The following is a 21,550-nucleotide window of genomic DNA, read 5'->3' as shown; positions in this document are numbered from 1 at the left end:
GGTTTCAGCTCAGGTTGTGATCTCAGGGTCAGGAGATGGAGTCCCGGGCCAAGGTCCATGCTCAGCATGGCCTCTGCTTAAGACTCTCTCTCTCTTGGGGCGCCTGGGTGGCTCAGTGGGTTAAGGCCTCTGCCTTCGGCTCAGGTCATGATCCCAGGGTCCTGGAATCGAGCCCCACATGGGGCTCTTTGCTCCGCGGGGAGCCTGCTTTCCTTCCTCTCTCTCTGCCTGCCTCTCTGCTTACCTGTGATCTCCGTCTGTCAAATAAATAAATAAAATCTTCAAAAAAATTAAAAAAAAAAGACTCTCTCCCTCTTCCCCTGTTCTCTTTCTCTCTCTGTCTCACTCTTGCTGTTGCTTTCTCATTCTGTGTCTCTAAAATAAATAAACCAGGGGCACCTGGGTAGCTCAGTCATTGAGCATCTGACTTCCGCTCAGGTCATGGTCCTGGGATTAAGCCTGCATCGGGCTCCCTGCTGGACGGGAAGCCTGCTTCTCCCTGTCCCACTCCCCCTTCTTGTGTCCCTTCTCTCACTGTGTCTGTGTCAAATAAATAAATAAAATCCTTTAGAAAATAAAATAAATAAAATAAAGGGGCACCTTGGTGGCTCAGATGGTTAAGTATCTGCCTTCAGCTCTCCAGGCCATGCTGTCCAGGTCCTGGGATCAAGTCCCACATCAGGTTCCCGGGTCAGCGGGGAGTCTGCTTCTCCCTCTCCCTTTGCCTCTCCCCCTGCTCATGCAAAAAGTCAACTCCATTAGACTATTGACTATATGAAGAAACTGGAGAAGGCTCAAGAAAAAGCCTGTGGCCCTTGACCAGTACAGCAGTGTTATAAGACAAAGGCCATGGCAGGGAGAAGACAAGACAGAATTGGGAAATATGTAGAATCAACAGGATCTGGTGATTCACTGGATTGTGCAGAAGATGGTAAGGGAAAGGGAGGAGTTGAAGATGACTTCTGGAGCCATCAGAGGTGTAGGTGGAAAACTGGTGTTGCAATGGCAAAGGAAGTAAAAGAGGATTGGTCAATAGTGACACATTCCAAGGAATGACTGAGTAAGATAATGATCAAACAACACTACCTTGATTCTGTAGTTATAGATGATCTTTGAGGGAAAGTTTTATAGAAGTGGAAGGAAGGTTATAATGGGTTGGAGAGTGAGTGAGAGGTAAGGAAGTAAAGGCAACAAATGTAGGTTCCTATCTTATGGAAATAGAATTTGGCCCCTACTGATTAATGACAATTTCAAAGTAACAAAGCAGACTGCATGTCAACCATTATTTGCTGGGGGAAAAGCCTGGGAAGAAAGGATATTTGTGGGGGTGCCTGGGTGGCTCAGTTGGTTAAGCCAGTTCCTTCGGCTCAGGTCATGAACCCAGAGTCCCAGAGTCAGGTCCGCGTTGGGGAACCTCTGCAGGGAATCTGCTTCTCCCTCTGACCTTCTTCCCTGTCATGCTCTCTCTCTCAAATAAACAAATAAAATCTTAAAAAAAAAAAAAAAAAAGAAGAGGAAGAAGAAAGGGTATTTGTGGATGGATATTTGTGTCTATATGGCTGCTGAACCAGACAGGAGACCAGATTTATTTACCCATTCCTAAACCCTCAAGGAGCACTGCAGTCCTGAGGCCCAGAGCTTGCCTATGTAAAGCAGGCATATCCTTTTTGGACTCACCCCACCATCCTCCCAGTCCTTGGTCCCTGTGGGAAGCAAGGGACAGAGCCACATTATACACTTCAGAACTACCAAATGGGAACTTTCATCCATATGAATTCAGGTCTCTAGTACATTCTTACATGCTCTTTTAAAGATGTGGAACTTGGGCGCCTGGGTGGCTCAGTGGTTTAAGCCACTGCCTTCAGCTCAGGTCATGATCTCAGGGTCCTGGGATCGAGTCCCGCATCGGGCTCTCTGCTCGGCAGGGAGCCTGCTTCCCTCTCACTCTCTCTGCCTGCCTCTCTGCCTATTTGTGATCTCTCTCTGTCATAAATAAATAAAATCTTAAAAAAAAAAATCTTTAAAGATGTGGAACTAGAGCAGGAGCGTGGCTGACTCAGTCAGTGGAACATGTGACTCTTGATCTTGGGTTGTGAGTTCCAGGCCCATGTTGAGCACAGAGATTACTTTTAAAAAAAAGGAAAAAAGTGGAGGGCTGCCTGGATTACTCAGTTGGTTAAATCTCCAGCTCTTGATTTTAGCTCAGTTCAGTTTATAATCTCAGGGTTGTAAGATGGAGCCACACACTGGGATCCAAGCTCAGTATGGAGTCTGCTTAAGATTGTCTCCCTCTGGGGGTGCCTGGGTGGCTCAGTGGGTTAAAGCCTCTGCCATCCGCTCAGGTCATGATCCCAGAATCCTGGGATGGAGCCCCACACGGGCTCTCTGTTCAGCAGGGAGCCTGCTTCCTCCTCTCTCTCTCTTTGCCTACTTGTGATGTCTGTCAAATAAATAAATAAATCTTTAAAAAAAAGGGGGGGGGCGCCTGGGTGGCTCAGTGGGTTAAGCCTCTGCCTTTAGCTCGGGTCATGATTCCAGGGTCCTGGAATCGAGCCCCGCATCGGGCTCTCGAGCCCCGCATCGGGCTCTCTGTTCAGCGGGGAGCCTGCTTCCTCCTCTCTCTCTGCCTGCCTCTCTGCCTACATGTGATCTCTGTCTGTCAAATAAATAAATAAAATCTTAAAAAAAAAAAAAAAGATTGTCTCCCTCTGCTTTTGTCCCCACCTCAAGCATGCCTGAGCTCTCTCGCTCGCTCTCTCTTTCAAAACAAACAAAATAAAACAAAAGTGGAATTAGGCAATTTCAAGTTTAAGACTAGAAGCACCTCCAGGAACTATAATCAGACTTTTAAAAAATATTTTCTTGGAGGGCTGGGTCGGCATCCGACTCTTGATCTCAACTCAGATCTTGATCTCTGAGTCATGAGTTCAAGCCCTATGTGAAGCCCACTTAATAAAAAACAGGGGCGCCTGGGTGGCTCAGTAGGTTAAAGCCTCTGCCTTCAGCTCAGGTCATGATCCTGGGGTCCTGGAATCAAGCCCTGCATTGGGCTCTCTGCTCAGCTGTAGGAGTTCCACGTAGGACTGGACTCCTTCCTAAACACTCCACCCGTAGCTCCCAGCCCTGGGCCAAGCTGGTCCTGGGCACGCCGACGGTTCGTTGATCATTCAACTAACTGTTAAGTGCAAGGCAGGGCAGTGGGGAGGACTTTACTCCCTTAGCAGGCGCGGAAGGCAGATCTCTGCAAACACCGTCTCAAAATGTTGATTACTCCGCAGCAGTGAACGCGTTACCGCCACCGAGAAACCCAGCCTTCAATCCGAGCGGCCGCTCACCCTCCAGGAGCACGCCCGCCAGGAACCCGCCGCCCCGCCCACTGTCCTCGCACCGCCCTCGACGGAAGCGGAAACAGCGGGCGGTGGTCTGTCTCCGGAAGCCGCTCTCCTTCCCCTTCCTCGTTGGTCCGCTGTCACCATGGCGCTGGCCGTCTTGCGGGTCCTGGAGCCCTTCCCGACCGAGGCACCCCCGCTGGCGGTGCTGCTGCCCCCCGGGGGCCCGTGGCCTGAGGCGGGGCTGGGCCTGGTGCTGGCCCTGCGGCCCGCAGAGGAGAGCCCCGCAGGGCCGGCGCTGTTAGTGGCGGCCCTGGAGGGGCCGGGCGCGGAGACCGAGGAGCAGGGGCCAGGGCCCCCGCAGCTACTGGTTAGCCGCGCTCTACTTCGGCTCCTGGCTCTGGGCTCCGGGGCGTGGGTGCGGGCGCGGCCTGTGCGGCGGCCTCCGGCGCTAGGCTGGGCGCTGCTTGGCACCTCGCCGGGGCCCGGGCTGGGACCGCGAGTCGGGCCGCTGCTGGTGCGGCGCGGAGAGGCCCTGCCAGTGCCCGGACCGCGGGTGCTGGAGACGCGGCCGGCGTTGCAAGGGCTGCTGGGCCCAGGGACGCGGCTGGCTGTGACTGAGCTCCGTGGGCGAGCTAAACTGGGTCAGGAGGCTGGGGACAGCAGCCGGCCCCCACCCCCACCCGTGGTGTCCTCCTTCGCGGTTAACCGCACAGTCCGGCGACTCCGGGGAGTTCTGGGAGGGACTGGAGATTCGCTCGGAGTAAGCCGGAGCTGTCTCCGTAGCCTGGGCCTCTTCCAGGGCGAATGGGTATGGGTGACCCGGGCGGGAGAATCTTCGAACACTTCCCAGCCACATTTGGCCAGGGTTCAGGTCCTAGAGCCTCGCTGGGACCTCTCTGAAAGGCTGGGACCCGGCTCTGGACAGCCGGGAGAGCCCCTCGCAGACGGACTGGCCCTCGTGCCTGCCACTCTGGCTTTTAATCTCGGATGTGATCTCCTGGAAGTGGGAGAGCTCAGAATTAAGGTAGGATACAGGACTGAGGTCAGGAATGTTTCCACTCCTTATTCCCTCTTCCTTATCTCAGCTGAATTGGAAGAAGAGAACTGTAGAGTTTAGATCACTTACTTCTTAGATCTTAATGTCTCTTAGTCTTATTTATCTCTGTAATCAAAATATAATCCTTCATGGTGTAGTGGCACATGGGAAGGGCTTTCATCTATTCAGGTGAAAGGAAAGAGTCATCCTCAAGTTACCAGGTGTATACAGTATATTAATCTGCTTAATCAGTTGTTTGTTGAATTGGTTACAGTGTATCCAGGATTGTACTGAGTAATATAGAGGATGATACCTCATTTCTTTAGCTCATGCTTATCCTTGTCTTCAAATTCCTTCCTTTTCTGCTAGCCTCATCTGTTAAAAGTCCTACCATCCTTTCCTTCAAAGCCAGTCAGAAGACATCACTTTCTTCTCAAAGCCATACATGATCTTACCGTATATTTAACATGACTTCTTTCTCCTATAGCGTTTTGTACCTTTCTTAGGGCATTTATTTTCTGTTCCTTTATGATTATGTACTCTGTCTAATACTCAGTTATATATTGTAAATTCCTCGAAGGGGAGGGCTCCATATTCTCTTTAGTGCCTGGTATTTGGTTTTAATATTTTAGTAAATATACCCAAGAGAAATTTTCTCTTTCTGCCTCTAAGGAGATTACTTCAAGAAGCTCATTGTATTTGGGGGGACAAATATAGTCTACTGTTTAATTAGACACCTAGATGTATGGTTTAAACCTATACTATCCAATATGGAAGTCGCTAGCCACAGTGTGGCTTTTTAAATTAATTAAAACTAAATAAAATTTAAAACTCGATTCTTCGGTTGCTGCAGTTCCGTGTCAAATGCTCAATAGCACATGTAGGTAACATTTCTATCACTGTAGAAACTTCTGTTAGATAGTGCTGGCATAGCCAATTAGTGCTCTAAGATGTCAAGAAGGATATAAGATATGCATGAATGGGAGTCAGGTGTGGGTTTCCCTTTGCATGCTGGAAAAACTAGAGTCCTCAGACTGAGGTTCAGCTCATTCAGCTGCTTCAGTGAGATTATATCCTTTTCCCACAGCCTTAATTCAGTGGCCCCACTAATGTCCAATTAATATCAATTCCAGTTGCTGCCTGGTGTCACTCAAAAGGACTTGTGGAAATTAAATATCTTTACCACTTTCCTGGCTCAGGGTCAACTTAAAGGTATTGCAGAAAGGTTATTCGTACTGGGGAACTTTTTGGAGCTAGAGTCAGAAATGTCTTCCTGGTGGTGCCCATGAGGAGGAGAAGTTTCTGTTTTTAGGGAAGATACATGAATTCAGTTTGGCTACCTTAGGCCTCCCCTCCCACAGGCCCTGTGGCTGGAGGATGCAAAGAGAAATATTGGCTGCTACAGTTAAGGTGGGGAAGAGCCTGACTCCTTGAAAGAAGGTTGTAAGGTGGTGGTTATTTCTCTGATAGAGGTACTTGGAAGGCTCCAGTACGCCTGAAGACAAAGGAAGCTGTTCAGTGCTGCCTGGGCCTCTGTTTGCCAAAGAGTTACACATCGAAATTGTGTCCTCTCCACACTACAGCACCAATGGAAGTTATGACCGTGTTCTTTACCGGCACTTTCAGACACCCAGGTTAGCTGCTTACCCCTTGCAGGAGGATAGCATCTCACCCTTGCTCTTCTATCCCATGCCTTAAAATCAGGTCCCACAGAGCCTCTGATTTTACAAAGCTACATTTTTGGCAATACTGTGGCTAGATACCTCTTCGTGTGGCAGGTAGTTAGTAGAAAAATTGGTGCCAGAAGGTGAATCTGGACATTCTAAACTGAGAAACCTCTTTGATTTGAGAGGGGCCTGCAAAGAGCCGGGATCCTGCTCTGCCCCTCACTGCTGAGTCCCCCTTTCTAGCCTCTCTGCCATTCCCCCCAGCTCATTCTAGGTCAGACCTGGTGTCCAGACAACTGCTTGGGATCTCTGGGTGGGCGGTAGGCCCCTGTGGTCTGCGGGTTGGGAGTAGACATGTGCGGATGCGTCGGCCCATGTTCTTGACTCTCGCTGTGAGCTGACCAGGGCCACTGCTGTGTTGCAGGGCAGTCCAGGAAGGGGATGTTCTGTGTGTGCCAACAGTTGGGCAAGTAGAGATCCTGGAAGGAAGCCCAGAGAAACTGCCCAGGTACGCACCTGCCTCTTATCCTACAGCTGGGATTCCTAACCTGGGTGCAAGAGTTCTATGATCACCTCCCCACAAGTGGAATAATTTTTGTATATAAGAAACCTTTGTTGTCATGTACATTTTTTAAAAGATTTTATTCATTTATTTGAGAGAGAGAGCACGAGCACAGGGGAGGGGTAGAGGGAGAGGGAGAAGCAGACTTCCCCACTGAGCAAGGAGCCTAATTTGGGGCTCTACCCCAGGACCCTGGGATCATGACCTGAGCTGAAGAGCAGACACTTAACTCACTGAGCACCCCCAGGCACCCCTGTCATGTACATTTTTCTAGAGAAAAGGTACATGCTTTCTTCAGGTTCTCAAATAGACACGGGACTGAAAAAAGATTAAGAACCACTGCCTGCTGCCTTCGGGAGGTGTTTATCCTCAAATAATGAGGTTGGTCATAGGTAAAGGAAAGCATTAAGAAGGTTAAGAGCCTAGACCAACATGAGATTCCCTGCTTTTCATTCACAACCACAGGGTCGTTTGAGCCAGGTTTTGGGCCACACCTCCCATATACTCAAGGAGACCCGGGCTTTGATTTCTGCCCTAATTAATGGTGTGTGCACATGCAGGTTTTCAATCCCATCTCCCAAAATAAGGGAGAGACAGGTTGCTGCTATCATTGAAAGGCTGCCTCTTTTTCCTTATTCTCAGTAAAGAGTGAGAAATTAAATATGAGTGACCCAAGCACCCAAAACAAGGAGTCCAGCATTTCTCCCCCGTACATACTGATCACAGAGGTTCCACGTAAAATGGAAGGCAAAGAATTCAGAGACTGCTTTGGCTTTCTGTGAAGCAGGAGAATGTGTAGCCTGATACCCCAAGACTGATTTTCTGTAGCCATGTACTAGAAGGAGAACACAACTGATAGACATGCTAATCCAACGTTCACAGGGGATTTCAGTGAGGTGGTGCCAGCCAGCCAGAAGGAACCGAGGTGTACGAGTTGGCATGCCCAAGGTCTCTGGCCTAGCAGCCTGGGTCCTCTGCCAGGAGAGATGCCTTGTGTGGAGTGCCTGATTCATTCTTGGTCAACATTCAGAGCTCAGTTTATTCAGAGCTGTGGTACCCACGCGAGGGCCTGGTAGTGCCCTTTGTAACCCCATTTAATGCTCACGGCACCTCTTTGAGCTTTCCCAAATCTCATCTACAGCTAGGGCCTGGTAGAAGATGCCAGGCTGATGTGTATTCGTTACTTCCCGTTTGTGTCTCCCATCTTAAATATAGCCAATATCTATGAGCTAGCTTTCTGTAGGAAAACTACAGAAGGCCCACGCTTTGTACTTCCAAAGGAGAGCAGGCACTGGGCCCTTCTGAGATAGACCAGCAAGCCTGTTCTGTTCCCAGGTCTCTGCTGTTCCAGCCCCGTAGAGACCTGCTTCCCTCCTCTGGGTGCTAAGCCCACAGTTCTTCCCACCGAGCAGGTCCTGGAAAGCAGGATTGGGGTGGGTAGGTGGGTCCAAGGACAGATAAAGATGGGTGCTTTAGCCCTCCTCCCCCAAACCTGGTAAGGGAAGCCTTTGCTGGGGAGTCCTGTGATCCCTGGACTGGAATTCCAGTGGTGGTGCTGTGGCCTCTGCAGGCTCTTCCATGGTTCTGCTCCCCCAGACCAAGCCAGCAGGATCCAGCTCCACTGTCTCCCCTCTGTCTCTTGAGAACACAACCCAGCATTCCCCAATACCCAGATATGTTCAAGAGGTCTGATCCTTGTACTTACCGAGATGGTCCTACTGCTGTCCATGGAAGGGGAGACTTCCCCCTAGCCTCCCACAGTGTTGTTCCTCCTTGGATTCCACTGCTCACCATGTGCACTGTGACTCAGGATTGAGATGCCAGGTTCTAGAACTACCCACTGTTCATTTATACTGAATAACAGGAAGACACAGGCTGCCCTATCTTCCACTTTTTATCACGATATCTGCCTACCCTAATAACTGCCAGAGTTCATATTACCAATCTAGTATGCTTCTCCCCTCCACCTGGAGTTATTCCCACACACCCTACTTTGCTGCTAGAGTAAGCAGCTTTATGAATGAGACAATGTGAACAAAAGAATTTGCACGGACTGGAGCTTAAAGAGCCCCAAGTTAGAGTCTGGGCCAAGTCATTGCCTTTCCCCTAGGATTAAAGAGGGGAGTCATTCATCGTTTCTTTTCTGGAAGATTGGGCTAGTAACTACTATCTGCTCCCCACTGTCTGCACCCTTCTTAGGCTGAGTGGCCCCAACTCACTCTGAGACTAGCCAGTGAATGCACAGCCCTGGTTATGGCTGAGGGGAGCTTTCAAAATTACAGGTGCCTGAGCCCTGCCCCAGACCTATTGGCGCAAAGTCAAGGTGAGGCTGGGGCCTGCCTGGCTGGCTCAGTCAGTAGAGCATGCAACTCGAGCTCAGGGTCATAAGTTCAAGCTCCACACTGGGCATAGAGATTACTTTTTTAAAAATAGTGACCTCATTCATACCTTTAAAGTGTACCACCGCTCAGTAGCTTTTACTATATTCATAAGGTTTTGCAACCAACACCAGTATCTAATTCCAGAACATTTTCATCTCCCCCAAACCCCTTCCCATTAGCAGACCCTACCTACTCCCTCCTCCCACAGCCCCAGCAAATACCAGTCTGTCGAATGGAATCGTACAATATGTAGGAGATGTTGATGTTCCCAAGTTTCACAGATAATTCTGATGTGCAGCCAAAATGGAAAATCATTAGATGTCTTTAATTAGGAATCTGCAATTCAATTTTGTAGGTTGCTGGATAAGAGCCAAGGGCCCCTTCCTGCTGAGGTTTTGGAAGGCTTTGTATGAATTGGCGGGGGCGGGGGGAAGGCTGGGTTCTGAAGCCTTTGAAAATGGTCAGAAGACCATTTGCTCAGTGCAGCTGTGGCTTCTCCCACTGGAACTGTAGGGGGAGCCATTAACCTGGAGAAACACCCCAAGGCTCTCTGATGGTTGTCATGAGGGATAATGGGGGACAGCTCTCGCTCCTGCCCTCAAAATGCGCAGGAGCCTGCCAGGGAGATAAGAAGGACCACAGCTTGCTCTCCCTTACCCTACCCCCCCCCCCCCGCTGTGTCTGGGGGCAGTTGTTTGTGCTGCTCTTGAGTTTGTCCCTGCCATCCACCTCTGTGCTGGAGACAGCCACCTTGTTCTTTTGGGAGGGATGTATGTGGGCTCTGGATCTGCGGTTCATTGGGCTTCTTTTCTGCAGGTGGCGGGAAATGTTTTTTAAAGTGAAGAAAACTGTCGGCGAAGCTCCGGATGGGCTGACTGGAGCCTACTTGGCGGACACGGCTCATACCTCCTTGTACCTGGTGAGGCCCTGGGGATGGGACTAGGCCTGGGAAACGGGACAGAAACAGCTTCCAAACACTAAAGCTTCCTCCCACCTTGCACAGGTGGGTTCTACCCTGAGCCCTGTTCCCAGTCTCACTTCAGGAGAATCCACTCCCTGGAACAGCCTGTCGCCTCCGGGCCTGGAGACCTTGGTGACTGAGCTCTGTGCTGCCCTGAAGCCTCGCCTCCAGCCGGGGTGAGTGAGGCTGCAACCCCAGGGTGTGAGAGAAGCCTGCTCGGGACATCTCTGGAGGGGCAGTGGGCTGGACAAGCAGTCCCTAATGCGCTGGCCAGCATAGGGTCGGTGGTCCTCCCTCAGACCAGTATGCCCAGGCCGCTAGCCCATGTCCTTTCTGTAGGCAAATTCCTAGGCTCTTTCCTGGGGGTAACCTCCACCTTCCAGGGTTGGCTGTGGAAGCAGAATCTCCACCAGGGACAGCTGTCTTGGAGATCGCCCTTCCCTGTGGGGAGCCCACTAGCCACACTGGCCTTCACCAAAGGACACAGCTCCTCCTACCAGTGGCCTACGTGTAGACACAGACCCTCCCCTCCCTCCTCTCAATATATCCAGACCAGACACAGTAGTCAAAGCTTTACTGAAGGCAGCGATTACAAAAGGGAATGGTCCTGGCTGCTGGGTACACTCCCTACCCCTGCCAGAGCCCCATAGGTAGCATGGGAACTACAGCCTGGAGGAGGAAGGGGCCTACAAGGAGAGAGAGTGCCTGCTTTCTCGATCCAAGGGTCCCTCTGTTACTGAGGGCTCTCAGTTTGAGCAGAATAGAAAAGACAAGTGTCTGTTCTCTGGTTGCAGAGGTGCTCTGTTGACAGGAACCAGCAGTGTCCTTCTCCGGGGCCCCCCGGGCAGTGGGAAAACCACAGCTGTCACCGCAGCCTGTAGGCGCCTTGGGCTCCACCTGCTGAAGGTGAGGGTACCTGGAGAGTTGAACCCCAAGTACGCCTCCCAGCCCGGAGTTTCCCCTCTCCCCTCCCCCTCCTGGCCACCAGCCTGGCCCCAGGACGTGAGCAGGTCAGACATATTCCCATGATTCTCTGCTATTGAAAGATACTTTCAAAAAGGAGGGGGTTTGAAGATTGTGACGGGAGGTCCAGGGACTGAGGTCAGGGTAAAGAAGAGGTACCACTTGGCCAGTGTTACTGCTCCCCCGTCTCCGCCCTCTAAAAAAAGATCTTCCGCCTCTTCTTGTGGCTCCTGTCCCTGCCCTTTTTGCCTCCATCATGCCTGCCCTTTGCTCACAGGCCACCTCGTCCTCAGGTGCCCTGCTCTAGCCTCTGTGCAGACAGCAGTGGGGCTGTGGAGACGAAGCTGCAGGCCGCCTTCTCCCGGGCCCGACGCTGCCGGCCTGTGGTTCTGTTGCTGACAGCTGTGGACCTCCTGGGCCGGGACCGTGACGGGCTAGGGGAGGACACCCGTGTGGTGGCCACACTGCGTCGCCTCCTCCTCGATGAGGATCCCCTCACTAGGTATTGTGCAGAGCTGGGTCGGTAAAGAGGGGGCCCAGCCCCCCCATCTGTCTTCAGCCTGTTGTCCTCTCTTCCTCAGTGGCTTCTCAGACCTCTCGCCCATTTGGCTGTCCTCCCGACAGTGCTGAGCTGAGGGGTTTGGGGTATCCAGAGGGAGGGGGATGATGCAGTCCCTAGTATTTCGTGGGGAGCACCATGTTAGCGAAAAAGCACAGCATCTCCCCTCAGTGAGCTCCCTGTGTGAGGGGCGGGTCACAGATCTCCCTCTCAGGGTGTGCCTATGAAGCCCCTGCAGGAAGCTTTGGGGTGCTCATCTCCCTCTCCCACCCCAGCACCCACCCACCTCCCTGCCCCACTGCACCAGCCTCACGACAAGACAGCCCTCAGGGGCCGCCAGCCACGCTCTGGCTCTCAGTGCCAACTCCGTGTCTGCAGCTGCCCGCCCCTGCTGGTCGTGGCCACCACGAGCCAGGCCCAGGACCTGCCCACCGATGTGCAGACAGCATTTCCTCACGAGCTGGAGGTGCCCGTGTTGTCAGAGGGGCAGCGGCTCAGTGTCCTGCGAGCCCTCACCGCCCACCTCCCCCTGGGCCAAGAGGTGAACCTGACGCAGCTGGCACGGCGGTGTGCGGTGAGTGCCCTGAAGAGGCACGCGCCCCCACCCCCCAGTCCTGCCGCCCTGCCCCTGAGGGCTTCAGCCCTGGGCCTCTGCTCCCGCTGATGGTTCCTGCTTGCTGTGCCCAGCTCACGCACCCTCTCCTGTGCTTCCCCAGGGCTTTGTGGTAGGGGATCTCTATGCCCTTTTGACCCACAGCAGCCGGGCAGCCTGCGCCAGGATTAAGAACTCGGGGTGAGGAAACTGGGAGGGAATATGGAGGAGGGTGGGAGTTGGGGAAGGGGGAGGAGGACCGTGTCAGGGAGGATGCTTCTGGTCAGCTCCTCCAGAGGTCCTCCTGGGTTTCTCTTTGCAGCTCGGCAGGCGGCTTGACTGAGGAGGACGAGGGGGAGCTGTGTGCTGCTGGCTTTCCTCTCCTGGCTGAGGATTTCGGGCGGGCACTGGAGCAGCTGCAGACAGCTCATTCCCAGGCCGTTGGGGCCCCCAAGGTAAAGACTCCAGGTCCTCAGAGGTAGGACAGGAGTTCTCTCCACTACCCTGCCCCCAACCACATACTTTCCATCTCCTAGATCCCCTCGGTGTCCTGGCATGATGTGGGCGGGCTGCAGGAGGTGAAAAAGGAGATTCTGGAGACCATTCAGCTCCCTCTAGAGCACCCCGAGCTGCTGAGCCTGGGCCTCAGGCGCTCGGGCCTGCTGCTCCATGGTCCCCCTGGCACGGGCAAGACCCTCCTGGCCAAGGCAGTAGCCACCGAATGCTGCCTTACCTTCCTCAGGTGGCAAGGGGGTGTGGAAGGGGTGGTGGGTGGACTGGGAGCTTCCGGAGGCTGGGGAGCCAGAGGGGGGCTGGCTGGGAGGTCAGTTGTGTGCTTACGCATCTGATGAGTCTCATCCTCTCCCTCAGCGTGAAGGGGCCTGAGCTCATCAACATGTATGTGGGTCAGAGTGAGGAGAATGTGCGAGAAGGTGAGCGAGGAGGGGCCAGGCTTCTAGCTCTTCCCAAACCCTAATGGCCCTTGTGGCCCCCTGACCTTCCGGCGGCTCCTGGTCATTGCACCACCTCATGGTCCTTTATACAAGAGGACCTGCCCAGGGTGGCCTAGCACCTGGAGTGACGAATTGTCACTCCTGGCTCCCCTTCTACATCGCCTGACTTCAGACCCCCCTGAGCTTCCCCCTCCTGTGGGTCCCTTTCTCTCCTCAGTGTTTGCCAGGGCCAGGGCCGCAGGTCCGTGCATTATCTTCTTCGATGAGCTGGACTCCCTGGCCCCGAGCCGGGGGCGAAGTGGAGACTCTGGAGGTGTGATGGACAGGTGGGGATCTCAGCTAGATTGCAGTCTGGGGTCTAAGGTGGAGGGAAGGGAGACAGGTTGCAGCAGTCTTTATAGAGCCCAGAGCTTGCTGGCCATTCCAGTTCCGAAATAGTGTAACAGAGAAAAGGGGGCCGTGGAGTCAGGTGGGGGGACACTGAGAATAGGGGGCCTGCATGGAGGGGTACACAGGACCCAGCCATGCCCGTGGCCCTTCAGGGAAGGCCCGGCAAGGAGGGGCCTCACAGGCAGGGCAGAGGCTGGGGAAGGGCCAAGGACACTCTGGCTCCATGTCCTCACTTGCAGGGTGGTGTCTCAGCTCCTGGCCGAGCTGGATGGGCTTCACAGCACTCAGGATGTGTTTGTGATCGGAGCCACCAACAGACCAGACCTCCTGGACCCTGCCCTTCTGCGGCCTGGCAGGTGCGCACCCTGAACCGCTCATCTCAACCACACACACCTGGGCCTGGCCCCTGAGCCCCAGCCTGTGCCCCCTCTACCCTGGTGCTGGACTCCCTGACACTCATGCCTGCCCGTTTCCCTGCAGATTTGACAAGCTGGTGTTCGTGGGAGTGAGCGAGGACCGTGCCTCCCAGCTCCGTGTTCTAAGTGCAATCACACGCAAGTATGCCCCATTAGCAGGAGACTCTGAGGGGCCTCGGGCCTTGGGATGGTTAGGGGATAAAGACAATGTGCAGAATAAGCTGGTCCGGGATGCCTTTTGACAGACTTAACCATTTCTTTCCTCTGTCGGCACAACAGATTCAAGCTAGAACCTTCCGTGAGCTTGGTGAATGTGCTGGATCGCTGCCCTCCCCAGCTGACTGGGGCAGACCTCTACTCCCTCTGCTCTGATGCCATGACAGCTGCCCTCAAACGCAGGGTCCGGGACCTGGAAGAAGGTGAGCCGTTTGCAGCCCCAGAGGTCGACCAAAAAGCTAATGGGATCCAGGCCTCCTCCTGAATTTCAGAGGAGGGACTACTGACATCTGGGGGCTCTGGGCAAGAAGGGGCCCACCCCAAGGCTCTGCCCTCCTCGGACCCAGACCACAGGCTGTTTCCCCCTCGCCTCCCCCCCACCAGGGCTGGAGGCCGGGAGCTCGGCACTGCTCCTCACCATGGAGGACCTGCTGCAGGCCGCCGGCCGACTGCAGCCGTCGGTCAGCGAGCAGGAACTGCTCAGGTACAAGCGCAGCCAGCGCAAGTTTGCGGCCTGCTAGGAGCCTCCTGCCGTCCCGCCCCCGCCCGTGAGGGCCGCAGGTGCTAGGTAACCCCGCAGACGCCTGAGAGAGCAAAGGGCTCCTTCTCTGCCTGCTGCTGTCGCACCCAAAGGCTGCCTACCTCCAGGTAGACGCCCTCAGAGCCGGAGCCGAGCAGCCCCACAAGCGCTCAAAGGGCATCACCCCCGCCTACCGGTTTGTCCTTCCAGGCCCCCTCCAGCTCCAAGACTAAAGACCCCCTGCTCAGGAGGAGGAGCTTGGGCCTGGATGGAGCACTGGGGTTGGGCCCCAGAGGGAGCCCAGTTTTGGCTGAAAATAAAGTCTATGCTGCCCCCTGCTGGTTATGGTCTGAACGGCTGGCGCGCGGAAGAGCAAGCTTGTGGAAGGAGTAAGGCCAAGGGAGGGCACCTCCGGGAGCTGGAGCCTTCTGAACCAAACACAAGGTGTGCAGAAAACGAAAAAGGCACAGACTGTATTGCTCACGCTTCCATTTGCCCAAATCCCTACACCTACAGCAGCAGTCTGCCCCTCCCCACACCCCAGGATCTGTGCTGGGGGCTGCCTTCGGTATGGGACTCCCAGTCCCCACCTCCCCAGCCAGATCGGGCAGGGCCTGGGCAGAGGGTTGTAGGAGCTGAGGCCACGCTCAGCGCTCAGTCTGTCCTCTTGAGCACGTGGATGAAATAGCAAGGAATGTAGGCCTGGCCCGGCTTGTAAGGCTTGAAGTCACCCAGGACGCTGTGCTGGCACTTGCCCCCGAAGGCTGCTCGGAGCAACTCCGTGAAGGAAGCCAAACAGTGTGGGTAGTAGGAGAGCCGGAACTTACTGCAACAGAGCCCCCAGGCAGCCGTGAGGACTGGCAGCCTCAGCACCACCCCACGCCCACCCCCCAGTGAGCCCAGGGTCTACCTCAAGCCAGGGGAACCATCCTGGCCAGCCCCTGGCACCTGCACCGTATAGTCCAGGGTCACCATGTGGGCCTTGTTGTTCACAGTCAGCACGGACGTCGTAATGTCCTTGGTCAGGTCACTCTGTAGGTGGCGGGACAGGCTACATTAGCCTCTGCAACCACTGGGGGACCTGGACCCCAGGATGCCATCCCCTTCTTCTGGGCCCCCCACCCTCAGGGACCCCCACCTTATAGTAGATGTTCTTTCCTGGGGGTGCACAGCCTGTGCTGAGGATGTGGTCGTAGTTGCGATGGTCAATGACCAGCAGGCCCCCTGGACGCACCATGCTCACGATGTTCTTCAGCGCCAGCCGGTGCTCGCTCTGGTCTCCTGAGCTCAGGGCGGGGGCAGAGAAGCTACGTCTGCTGAGAGCCCTGGGGTCCAATCTCCCTCCCATTTTCCTCCTCCTCCCTGGGGATACCAATGCCAAGGCAGAAAACAGTCTGCTCTGACAGGAAAGCAGGCACCCAGGGGGTCTGTGGAAAGAGGCAAAGCTCAAAGCAGGGGCCAGGATCCAGGCCACACCCTGTCTCACCTTTGCAGTCTGGCAGGTGGGCAAAACTGTTTCCAAGGCAGATGACCGCATCAAAGCCACCCCCTGGTGGCTGGGGCACATCTTTGTCCAAAGTCATCCAGTTGGCTTCTTCAATGACTGGGGCCAGGAAGGGGAAGAGGGATCAGGGTGGCCCCATGGCCCCAGCAGTACCCACCTCCACCAAGTGCAGCCCTGCCTCAGTTTCCCCTTCAAGACACATGGGGATTCCCTATCCAGTTAGGGGGAGGGGGTCATTATGGAAATGGAGGGTGAAGGGGAGGAGGTGTCAAAGGGGGAGGAAGCTGTGATTGGGAAGAATGGCTCTGCGCTTCCCAGTTTTTATCTGGGAGAAGGGAGAAGCCCCTACAAACATCATTAAAACCAGCCCCTCATTACCAGATACCTCATTCCAGTGCCTGAGCCTCCCTTTCCCGGGAAATGAAAGTAATTTTGCTGTCCCCTTAAGGAAATCAAGCACTCCAGCCACAGGAGCTCAAGGAGCCCAGGGCAGAAAGTACCACACCCTGGGGTGCTGGGCAGGGAGGGCCCGACTGGACCTGCATACCCCACTTGTCGAAGGCTGGCTCATGCCTCCGGTTCCAGCGCTCTTTAAGCGCGTACTTCAGCATCTTGTCACTGGCGTCTACACTGGTCACGCTGAAGCCCTCTTCCACCAGCATGATAGAGTCCACCCTGGGCAGAGCCGGAGGGGAGAGGCAGAGAGGGGCAGTCAGGGGGCCTGGGAAGGCAAGGAGGAGACCCTATGCTGGACACTTCCATCTCCTTCACTCGTCTTCTTCCACTCCTCTTCTCCGTCTCCCCAGGCCCTCTCCACCTACCTCGAATGAGGTTCCTCACATCCCTACGTTATCACCAGGTAGCAACTTTCTGGTTTTGCTTTTTTAGCACCCATTTAGAGCCAGGCACCTTATCAGTGTGCACTAATCCTCCTGGCAACCCCGTGAGATAGCTGGTGTTAGCCCCACTCGAGAGATGGGATAAACTGAGGACCCGTGCCTGGGGAGGTAGTATAGCCTGGGGGTTTGGAGCATAGGCCAGACCCGGACCCATCCAGGTCTGAATCTCCTCTCTACTAGGTAGAGCGTCTTCACTCCTCTGAGGCAGGTTTCTGCCCACTGTAAACGGGACGGCATTCCCTAGCTCATGAGGTTTTGTGAGGACCTTACACGCGGACGTGTGGACCGCTCCTGGCACAGCGCGTGGCACGGGCAAATATTGAACGAATGTTAACTGTTAACACTGCCCAAGGCCATCCCTGGGGAGCCATGCCAGAGCCAGCACCCCTGAGAGCTTCCGCCGGTCTAGCTCCAAAGCCCGGCCGCCGCGTCGCCCCGAGGCGCCTGGCAGTCCCCACCCTGAGTCCCTACCCTGCGGTGCCCACACCCCCCTCGCACCCTGGGTGCCCTCCGCCCCGCCTCCCTCCCGCTCTCCCCCGCCGCCCGTCCCCGGCCGGCTGTGGGGTCGCCGGAGGAGGCTGCCGGACGAGCCTGGCCGAGGACCCCCGCCGCCCCCCGCCCCGGCTCACCCGGTGCCGCAGGCCACGTCGAGCACCCGCTGGCAGCCGTGCTGGCGCAGCAGCCCGAGCAGCCAGGCCTTGTACTCGGCCGTGCGGCTGCGGGTGTCCCCGATGTAGAGCTGCCACACGCGCGCCGCCTCTCCGTCGGCGTACTGGTCCGGGAGCCCTTCGGCCGCCACCCCCAGGGAGCGGGTGCGGTACACGCTGTCCACCATCCTGCCGCGCGCCTGGCCCGGCGCCGCTCCGCGTTTATATAGTCCGGCCCTGCCCGAGGCCGGCCGCCCCACCTGCCCAATGGCAGGTGAGCGTGGGGACACGCCCCTGCAGGGCTTGCCTCCCGGGGGAGGGCACCACCCTGCGAGGCGAACCAGCCCTTCTCGCCTGCGGGAAGATCCCGTCCGCTGGGCGACCCCTTGGCGGGTAAGGGCCCGCCCAGCCCTACCCCCTTTAAGCCGGGCCTCCCGAGCACTCGGGAGGGGCCAGCAGAGGGGGCAGCGGGGAGATCGCCCACTCCACCGTCACCTAAACTGGGTAGAGAGGAAAGAAAACTTGCCAGTCCGCACCGAGTTCAGTGCCTCGGATTGGACCGTCCCGGGGGAAGGAAGGTATTAGCATATCTAAAGGACTGTCCGCTCAAGGAGGCCCCGGTCAGCCAGGAAAGGGAGGAATAGGGAGTATCTGGGGATAATGCTAGTCCGGCCACCCAAGTCCAGGAGCAGTTCTGGCCCAGCGAGTCATGGGCCACCTGGAGGCAGGTGCTCCTCTGCGGTAGAGGTCACGCTTAAGCTTTCCCCTGAGTCGGCTAAGGCGGGGTCGGCCCTTTCCTCCCGATGCTTCACTGACTGGCACGCTTCTAAGCACAATTTGCTGTTTGAGGCCCCTGTTTGAAACCCAGCATCACCACACACACAAAAAATTTTTTAATAATGAATAATAAACATAAAAATAAAAACCTTAAATTTTTTTTAAAAGATTTTGTTTTTAAGTAATCTCTGCACCAAACATGGGGGTGAAAGTCACAATCCTGAGATCAAGAGTAGCATGCTTTACTGTGACTGAGCCAGCCAGGTGCCCCTAAAAGTCTGTTATTTGAAAAAAATTTTAGACGGGGTGGGGGAGGCAGAGGGAGAGGGAGAATCTCTAGGAGGTTCCATGCCCAGTGCAAAGCTGGACACTGGCTCCGTCTCACAACTCCTGAGATCATGTCCCCAGCCAAAATCATGAGTCCGGCACTTAACCGACTGAGCCACCCAGGCACCCCTAGAAGTTTTGATTTTTGTTTGTTTGTTTGTTTTAAGATTTTATCTACTCACTTATTTTAGAGAGCAAGAGCCTGCCGGAGTGCAGGGAGGGGGCGGTGGGTGGAGAACAGGAGAACTCAGAGGGCTGAGCAGACTCCCACTGAGCACAAAGCCCCCAGCAGCTTGGCTTGTCATGATCCTGAGATCAAGAGTTGGACACTGAGGGACGCCTGGGTGGCTCAGTCCATTAAGCTGCTGTCTTCAGCTCAGGCAGGGAGCCTGCTTCTCTCTCTGCCTCTGCCTGCTTGTGCGAGCTCTCTCTCTCTGACAAATAATCAAATCTCAAAAAAAAAAAAAAAAAAAAAAGAGTTCGCCGCTGGACCAACTGAGCCAGCCAGGCGCCCCTAGAAGTTTTAATTTTGTAAACACTATCTGCTTTCGATAGAGGTACCCACAGGTGGGAAGTCCAGGGTTAGGGGTGGAAAAGCTTGGTGCCCTTCCTGTTACAGTGCTCACTGTCACTTCATAAACTGGCCGTTTGGCTTGGTTGGTGCACATCTACCCTTCTTCCCGAAGCAGATCTCTTTCTAGGACAAGACCCTAAACTCAGGTGGATTCAGCAATATGATGCCCCCCAGTGAAGCCCAAGACAGCAAGAACAGCCTTCCCCACTATCTTTGTTGGGCTTCAGAAACAGCTAGGTATGGAATTTAGAATGAAGGAGGCTCCCCTATGCTCACCCTTTCATTATCTGTAGAATCTGGGAGCTAGAGGAACCCCAAAGATTATATAATCATTCTTAAAAAAAATTATTTATTTATTTATTTGACAAAGAGAGAGATCACAAGTAGGCAGAGAGGCAGGCAGAGAGAGAAGGGAGAAGCAGGCTCCCTGATGAGAAGAGAGCCCGATGCATTCTCCATCCCAGGACCCTGGGATCATGACTTGTTCTGAAGGCAGAGGCTTCAACCCACTGAGCCACCCAGACGCCCCTGTATAATATTTTTTTGTGATTGGTTTGCAGCCTTTAGAGGCTAAAGGCCATACTCTCCATTCTGATAAGGAATTGTATTTAAATAGTCATCTTTTATTTAAATATTGATGCTTACAATTTTTAAGAAACATATAATTTTACCCACACAGCCATAATATTTTTTATCTTTTTATTTTTTATAAAGATTTTTTTTTTTTTTTTTTTTCTGACAGAGAGACACAGCGAGAGAGGGAAGGAACACGGCAGGGGGAGTGAGAGAGAGGGAAAAGCAAGCTTCCCACCGAGCAGAGAGACCAATGTAGACCCCAGGACCCTGGGATCATGACCTGAGCCAAAAACAGACGCTTGACGACTGAGCCACCCAGGCGCCCTATAGTATGATTTTTAAAAACAATATGAATACTAGTGGTAAATTTGGATTTAAAAAAAAAATAAAGGTTTTGAGTAGCTTGTAAGTATACTTTCCAACTTTTTTTGGTTTTTTTTTTAAGATTTTATTTATTTGACAGAGAGAGACACACAGAGACAGAAACATAAGCAGGGGGAGTAGGAGAGGGAGAAGCAGGCTTCCTATGGAGCAGGGAGCTCGATGTGGGGCTCAATCCCAGGACCCTGGGATCATGACCTGAGCCAAACGCTTAACAATGACTGAGCTACGCAGGCACCCCATCCATTTGAAAGAAAAGATTTTTGTTCTAAAGTTAATAATTATTTGCTTTCTTTCTCATCCAGAGGCATTAAAAAATATGTCAACGTTGGAAGACACATGACATTTCATGTATCTTTTTTCTTTCTTAACTTTTAACCATCAAAAGCATGCTTTCTTCTGACCTTAAATTATCGGGTCTTAATCATGCTTTCAATGACTACATTGAGTAGATGTGACTTGTTTAATCATTCCCCAAATCCTGAACATTTAAAATTTTTCAAGAGAGTGACCACTTGGATAATTACAATCAAACCATTTTCCAAATGGAATTTTTCTATTAATCGATACTGTTACCCGAAACAAATGTTTGTTTCCACTCTTCTCTACATGAAGATGTTATTCCTTGATATTTTACAAGGTAGAAAATTTTATCTAAGTGTTGTAATCTTTAATTGCCACCAAAGCAGACCAAATAATTGCAGTCCTGCACCCCTAAATTGTTGTGCCCCCGTACACTGATGCATACTGCAACTGCCTCTTGTTCTGTTAGTTCAGCGAATTTTAGAGAAACTAAATGTGAGGCGTTGGGCTGTGGAAGAGACACTCACAGACTCTAAATCAATTTACAGTTTGACTTAACGGAAAATAAGAATAGAGGGTATTTTTTTAACTAATTAATTAATTTATTTGACAGAGATCACAAGCAGGCGGAGAGGCAGGCAGAGAAGAAAGCAGGCTCCCCATCGAGCAGAGAGCCCAATGCAGGGCCTGATGCAGGGCTTGATCCCAGGACACTGGGATCATGACCTGAGCTGAAGGCAGAGGCTTTAACCCACTGAGCCACCCAGGTGCCCCAAGAATAGAGGGTGTTTTTAAAATGCAGTGCTTCCCTGGATTAGTTGAGAAGAGTAAATTCTTAATCCCCAAATGCGTGATTTTTGCCAAAAAAAAACTTTAGCTTGGGACTATGGCTGGAGCTGGACCAATTCCCAGGCTATTCCAACTTGAGGACACATTAAAATCCTAGAATTGTGAAGTATGTACATACGGTAACTACAAGTTACCGGTTTTTTTTTGTTTGTTTGTTTAGATTCA

At 53.5% G+C, this 21,550-nt stretch overlaps 2 protein-coding genes across 2 annotated transcripts; one reads left to right on the top strand and one right to left on the bottom strand.

Moving 5' to 3' along the window:
- The first annotated feature begins 3,416 nt into the window (after positions 1-3,416).
- Positions 3,417-14,886, top strand: PEX6 (peroxisomal biogenesis factor 6). The gene is made up of 17 exons (XM_046004895.1): positions 3,417-4,356; positions 5,839-6,002; positions 6,460-6,543; positions 9,795-9,897; positions 9,982-10,115; positions 10,734-10,845; positions 11,196-11,404; positions 11,840-12,035; positions 12,178-12,254; positions 12,376-12,508; positions 12,590-12,795; positions 12,924-12,985; positions 13,224-13,332; positions 13,636-13,752; positions 13,877-13,954; positions 14,092-14,231; positions 14,413-14,886. The coding sequence occupies exons 1-17, from the start codon at positions 3,475-3,477 to the stop codon at positions 14,547-14,549; spliced, it is 2,943 nt and encodes a 980-aa protein (XP_045860851.1). The 5' UTR covers positions 3,417-3,474; the 3' UTR covers positions 14,550-14,886.
- Positions 14,887-14,995: 109 nt separating this feature from the next.
- Positions 14,996-17,821, bottom strand: GNMT (glycine N-methyltransferase). The gene is made up of 6 exons (XM_046004896.1): positions 17,581-17,821; positions 16,600-16,727; positions 16,035-16,151; positions 15,687-15,829; positions 15,459-15,580; positions 14,996-15,374 (listed from the first exon to the last, which is right to left on the bottom strand). The coding sequence occupies exons 1-6, from the start codon at positions 17,784-17,786 to the stop codon at positions 15,203-15,205; spliced, it is 888 nt and encodes a 295-aa protein (XP_045860852.1). The 5' UTR covers positions 17,787-17,821; the 3' UTR covers positions 14,996-15,202.
- Positions 17,822-21,550: the final 3,729 nt, after the last annotated feature.

The sequence above is a fragment of the Meles meles genome, chromosome 5, assembly GCF_922984935.1.
Source record: "Meles meles chromosome 5, mMelMel3.1 paternal haplotype, whole genome shotgun sequence".
Classification (NCBI taxonomy): Eukaryota; Metazoa; Chordata; class Mammalia; order Carnivora; family Mustelidae; genus Meles; species Meles meles.
The sequence above is the reverse complement of the archived record's forward strand: the minus strand, read 5'-3'. Positions and strand labels throughout refer to the sequence as shown.

Coding starts and splice junctions, on each gene's coding strand:
- PEX6 (XM_046004895.1), top strand. CDS start 3,475: ATGGCGCTGGCCGTCTTGCGGGTCCTGGAGCCCTTCCCGACCGAGGCA. Junction 12,509..12,589: donor AGGCCGTTGGGGCCCCCAAG/GTAAAGACTCCA, acceptor TCCATCTCCTAG/ATCCCCTCGGTGTCCTGGCA. Junction 13,333..13,635: donor TCTGGAGGTGTGATGGACAG/GTGGGGATCTCA, acceptor CCTCACTTGCAG/GGTGGTGTCTCAGCTCCTGG.
- GNMT (XM_046004896.1), bottom strand. CDS start 17,786: ATGGTGGACAGCGTGTACCGCACCCGCTCCCTGGGGGTGGCGGCCGAA. Junction 16,152..16,599: donor GCCAGCCTTCGACAAGTGGG/GTATGCAGGTCC, acceptor TCCTGGCCCCAG/TCATTGAAGAAGCCAACTGG. Junction 15,375..15,458: donor GATGGTTCCCCTGGCTTGAG/GTAGACCCTGGG, acceptor GCTCTGTTGCAG/TAAGTTCCGGCTCTCCTACT.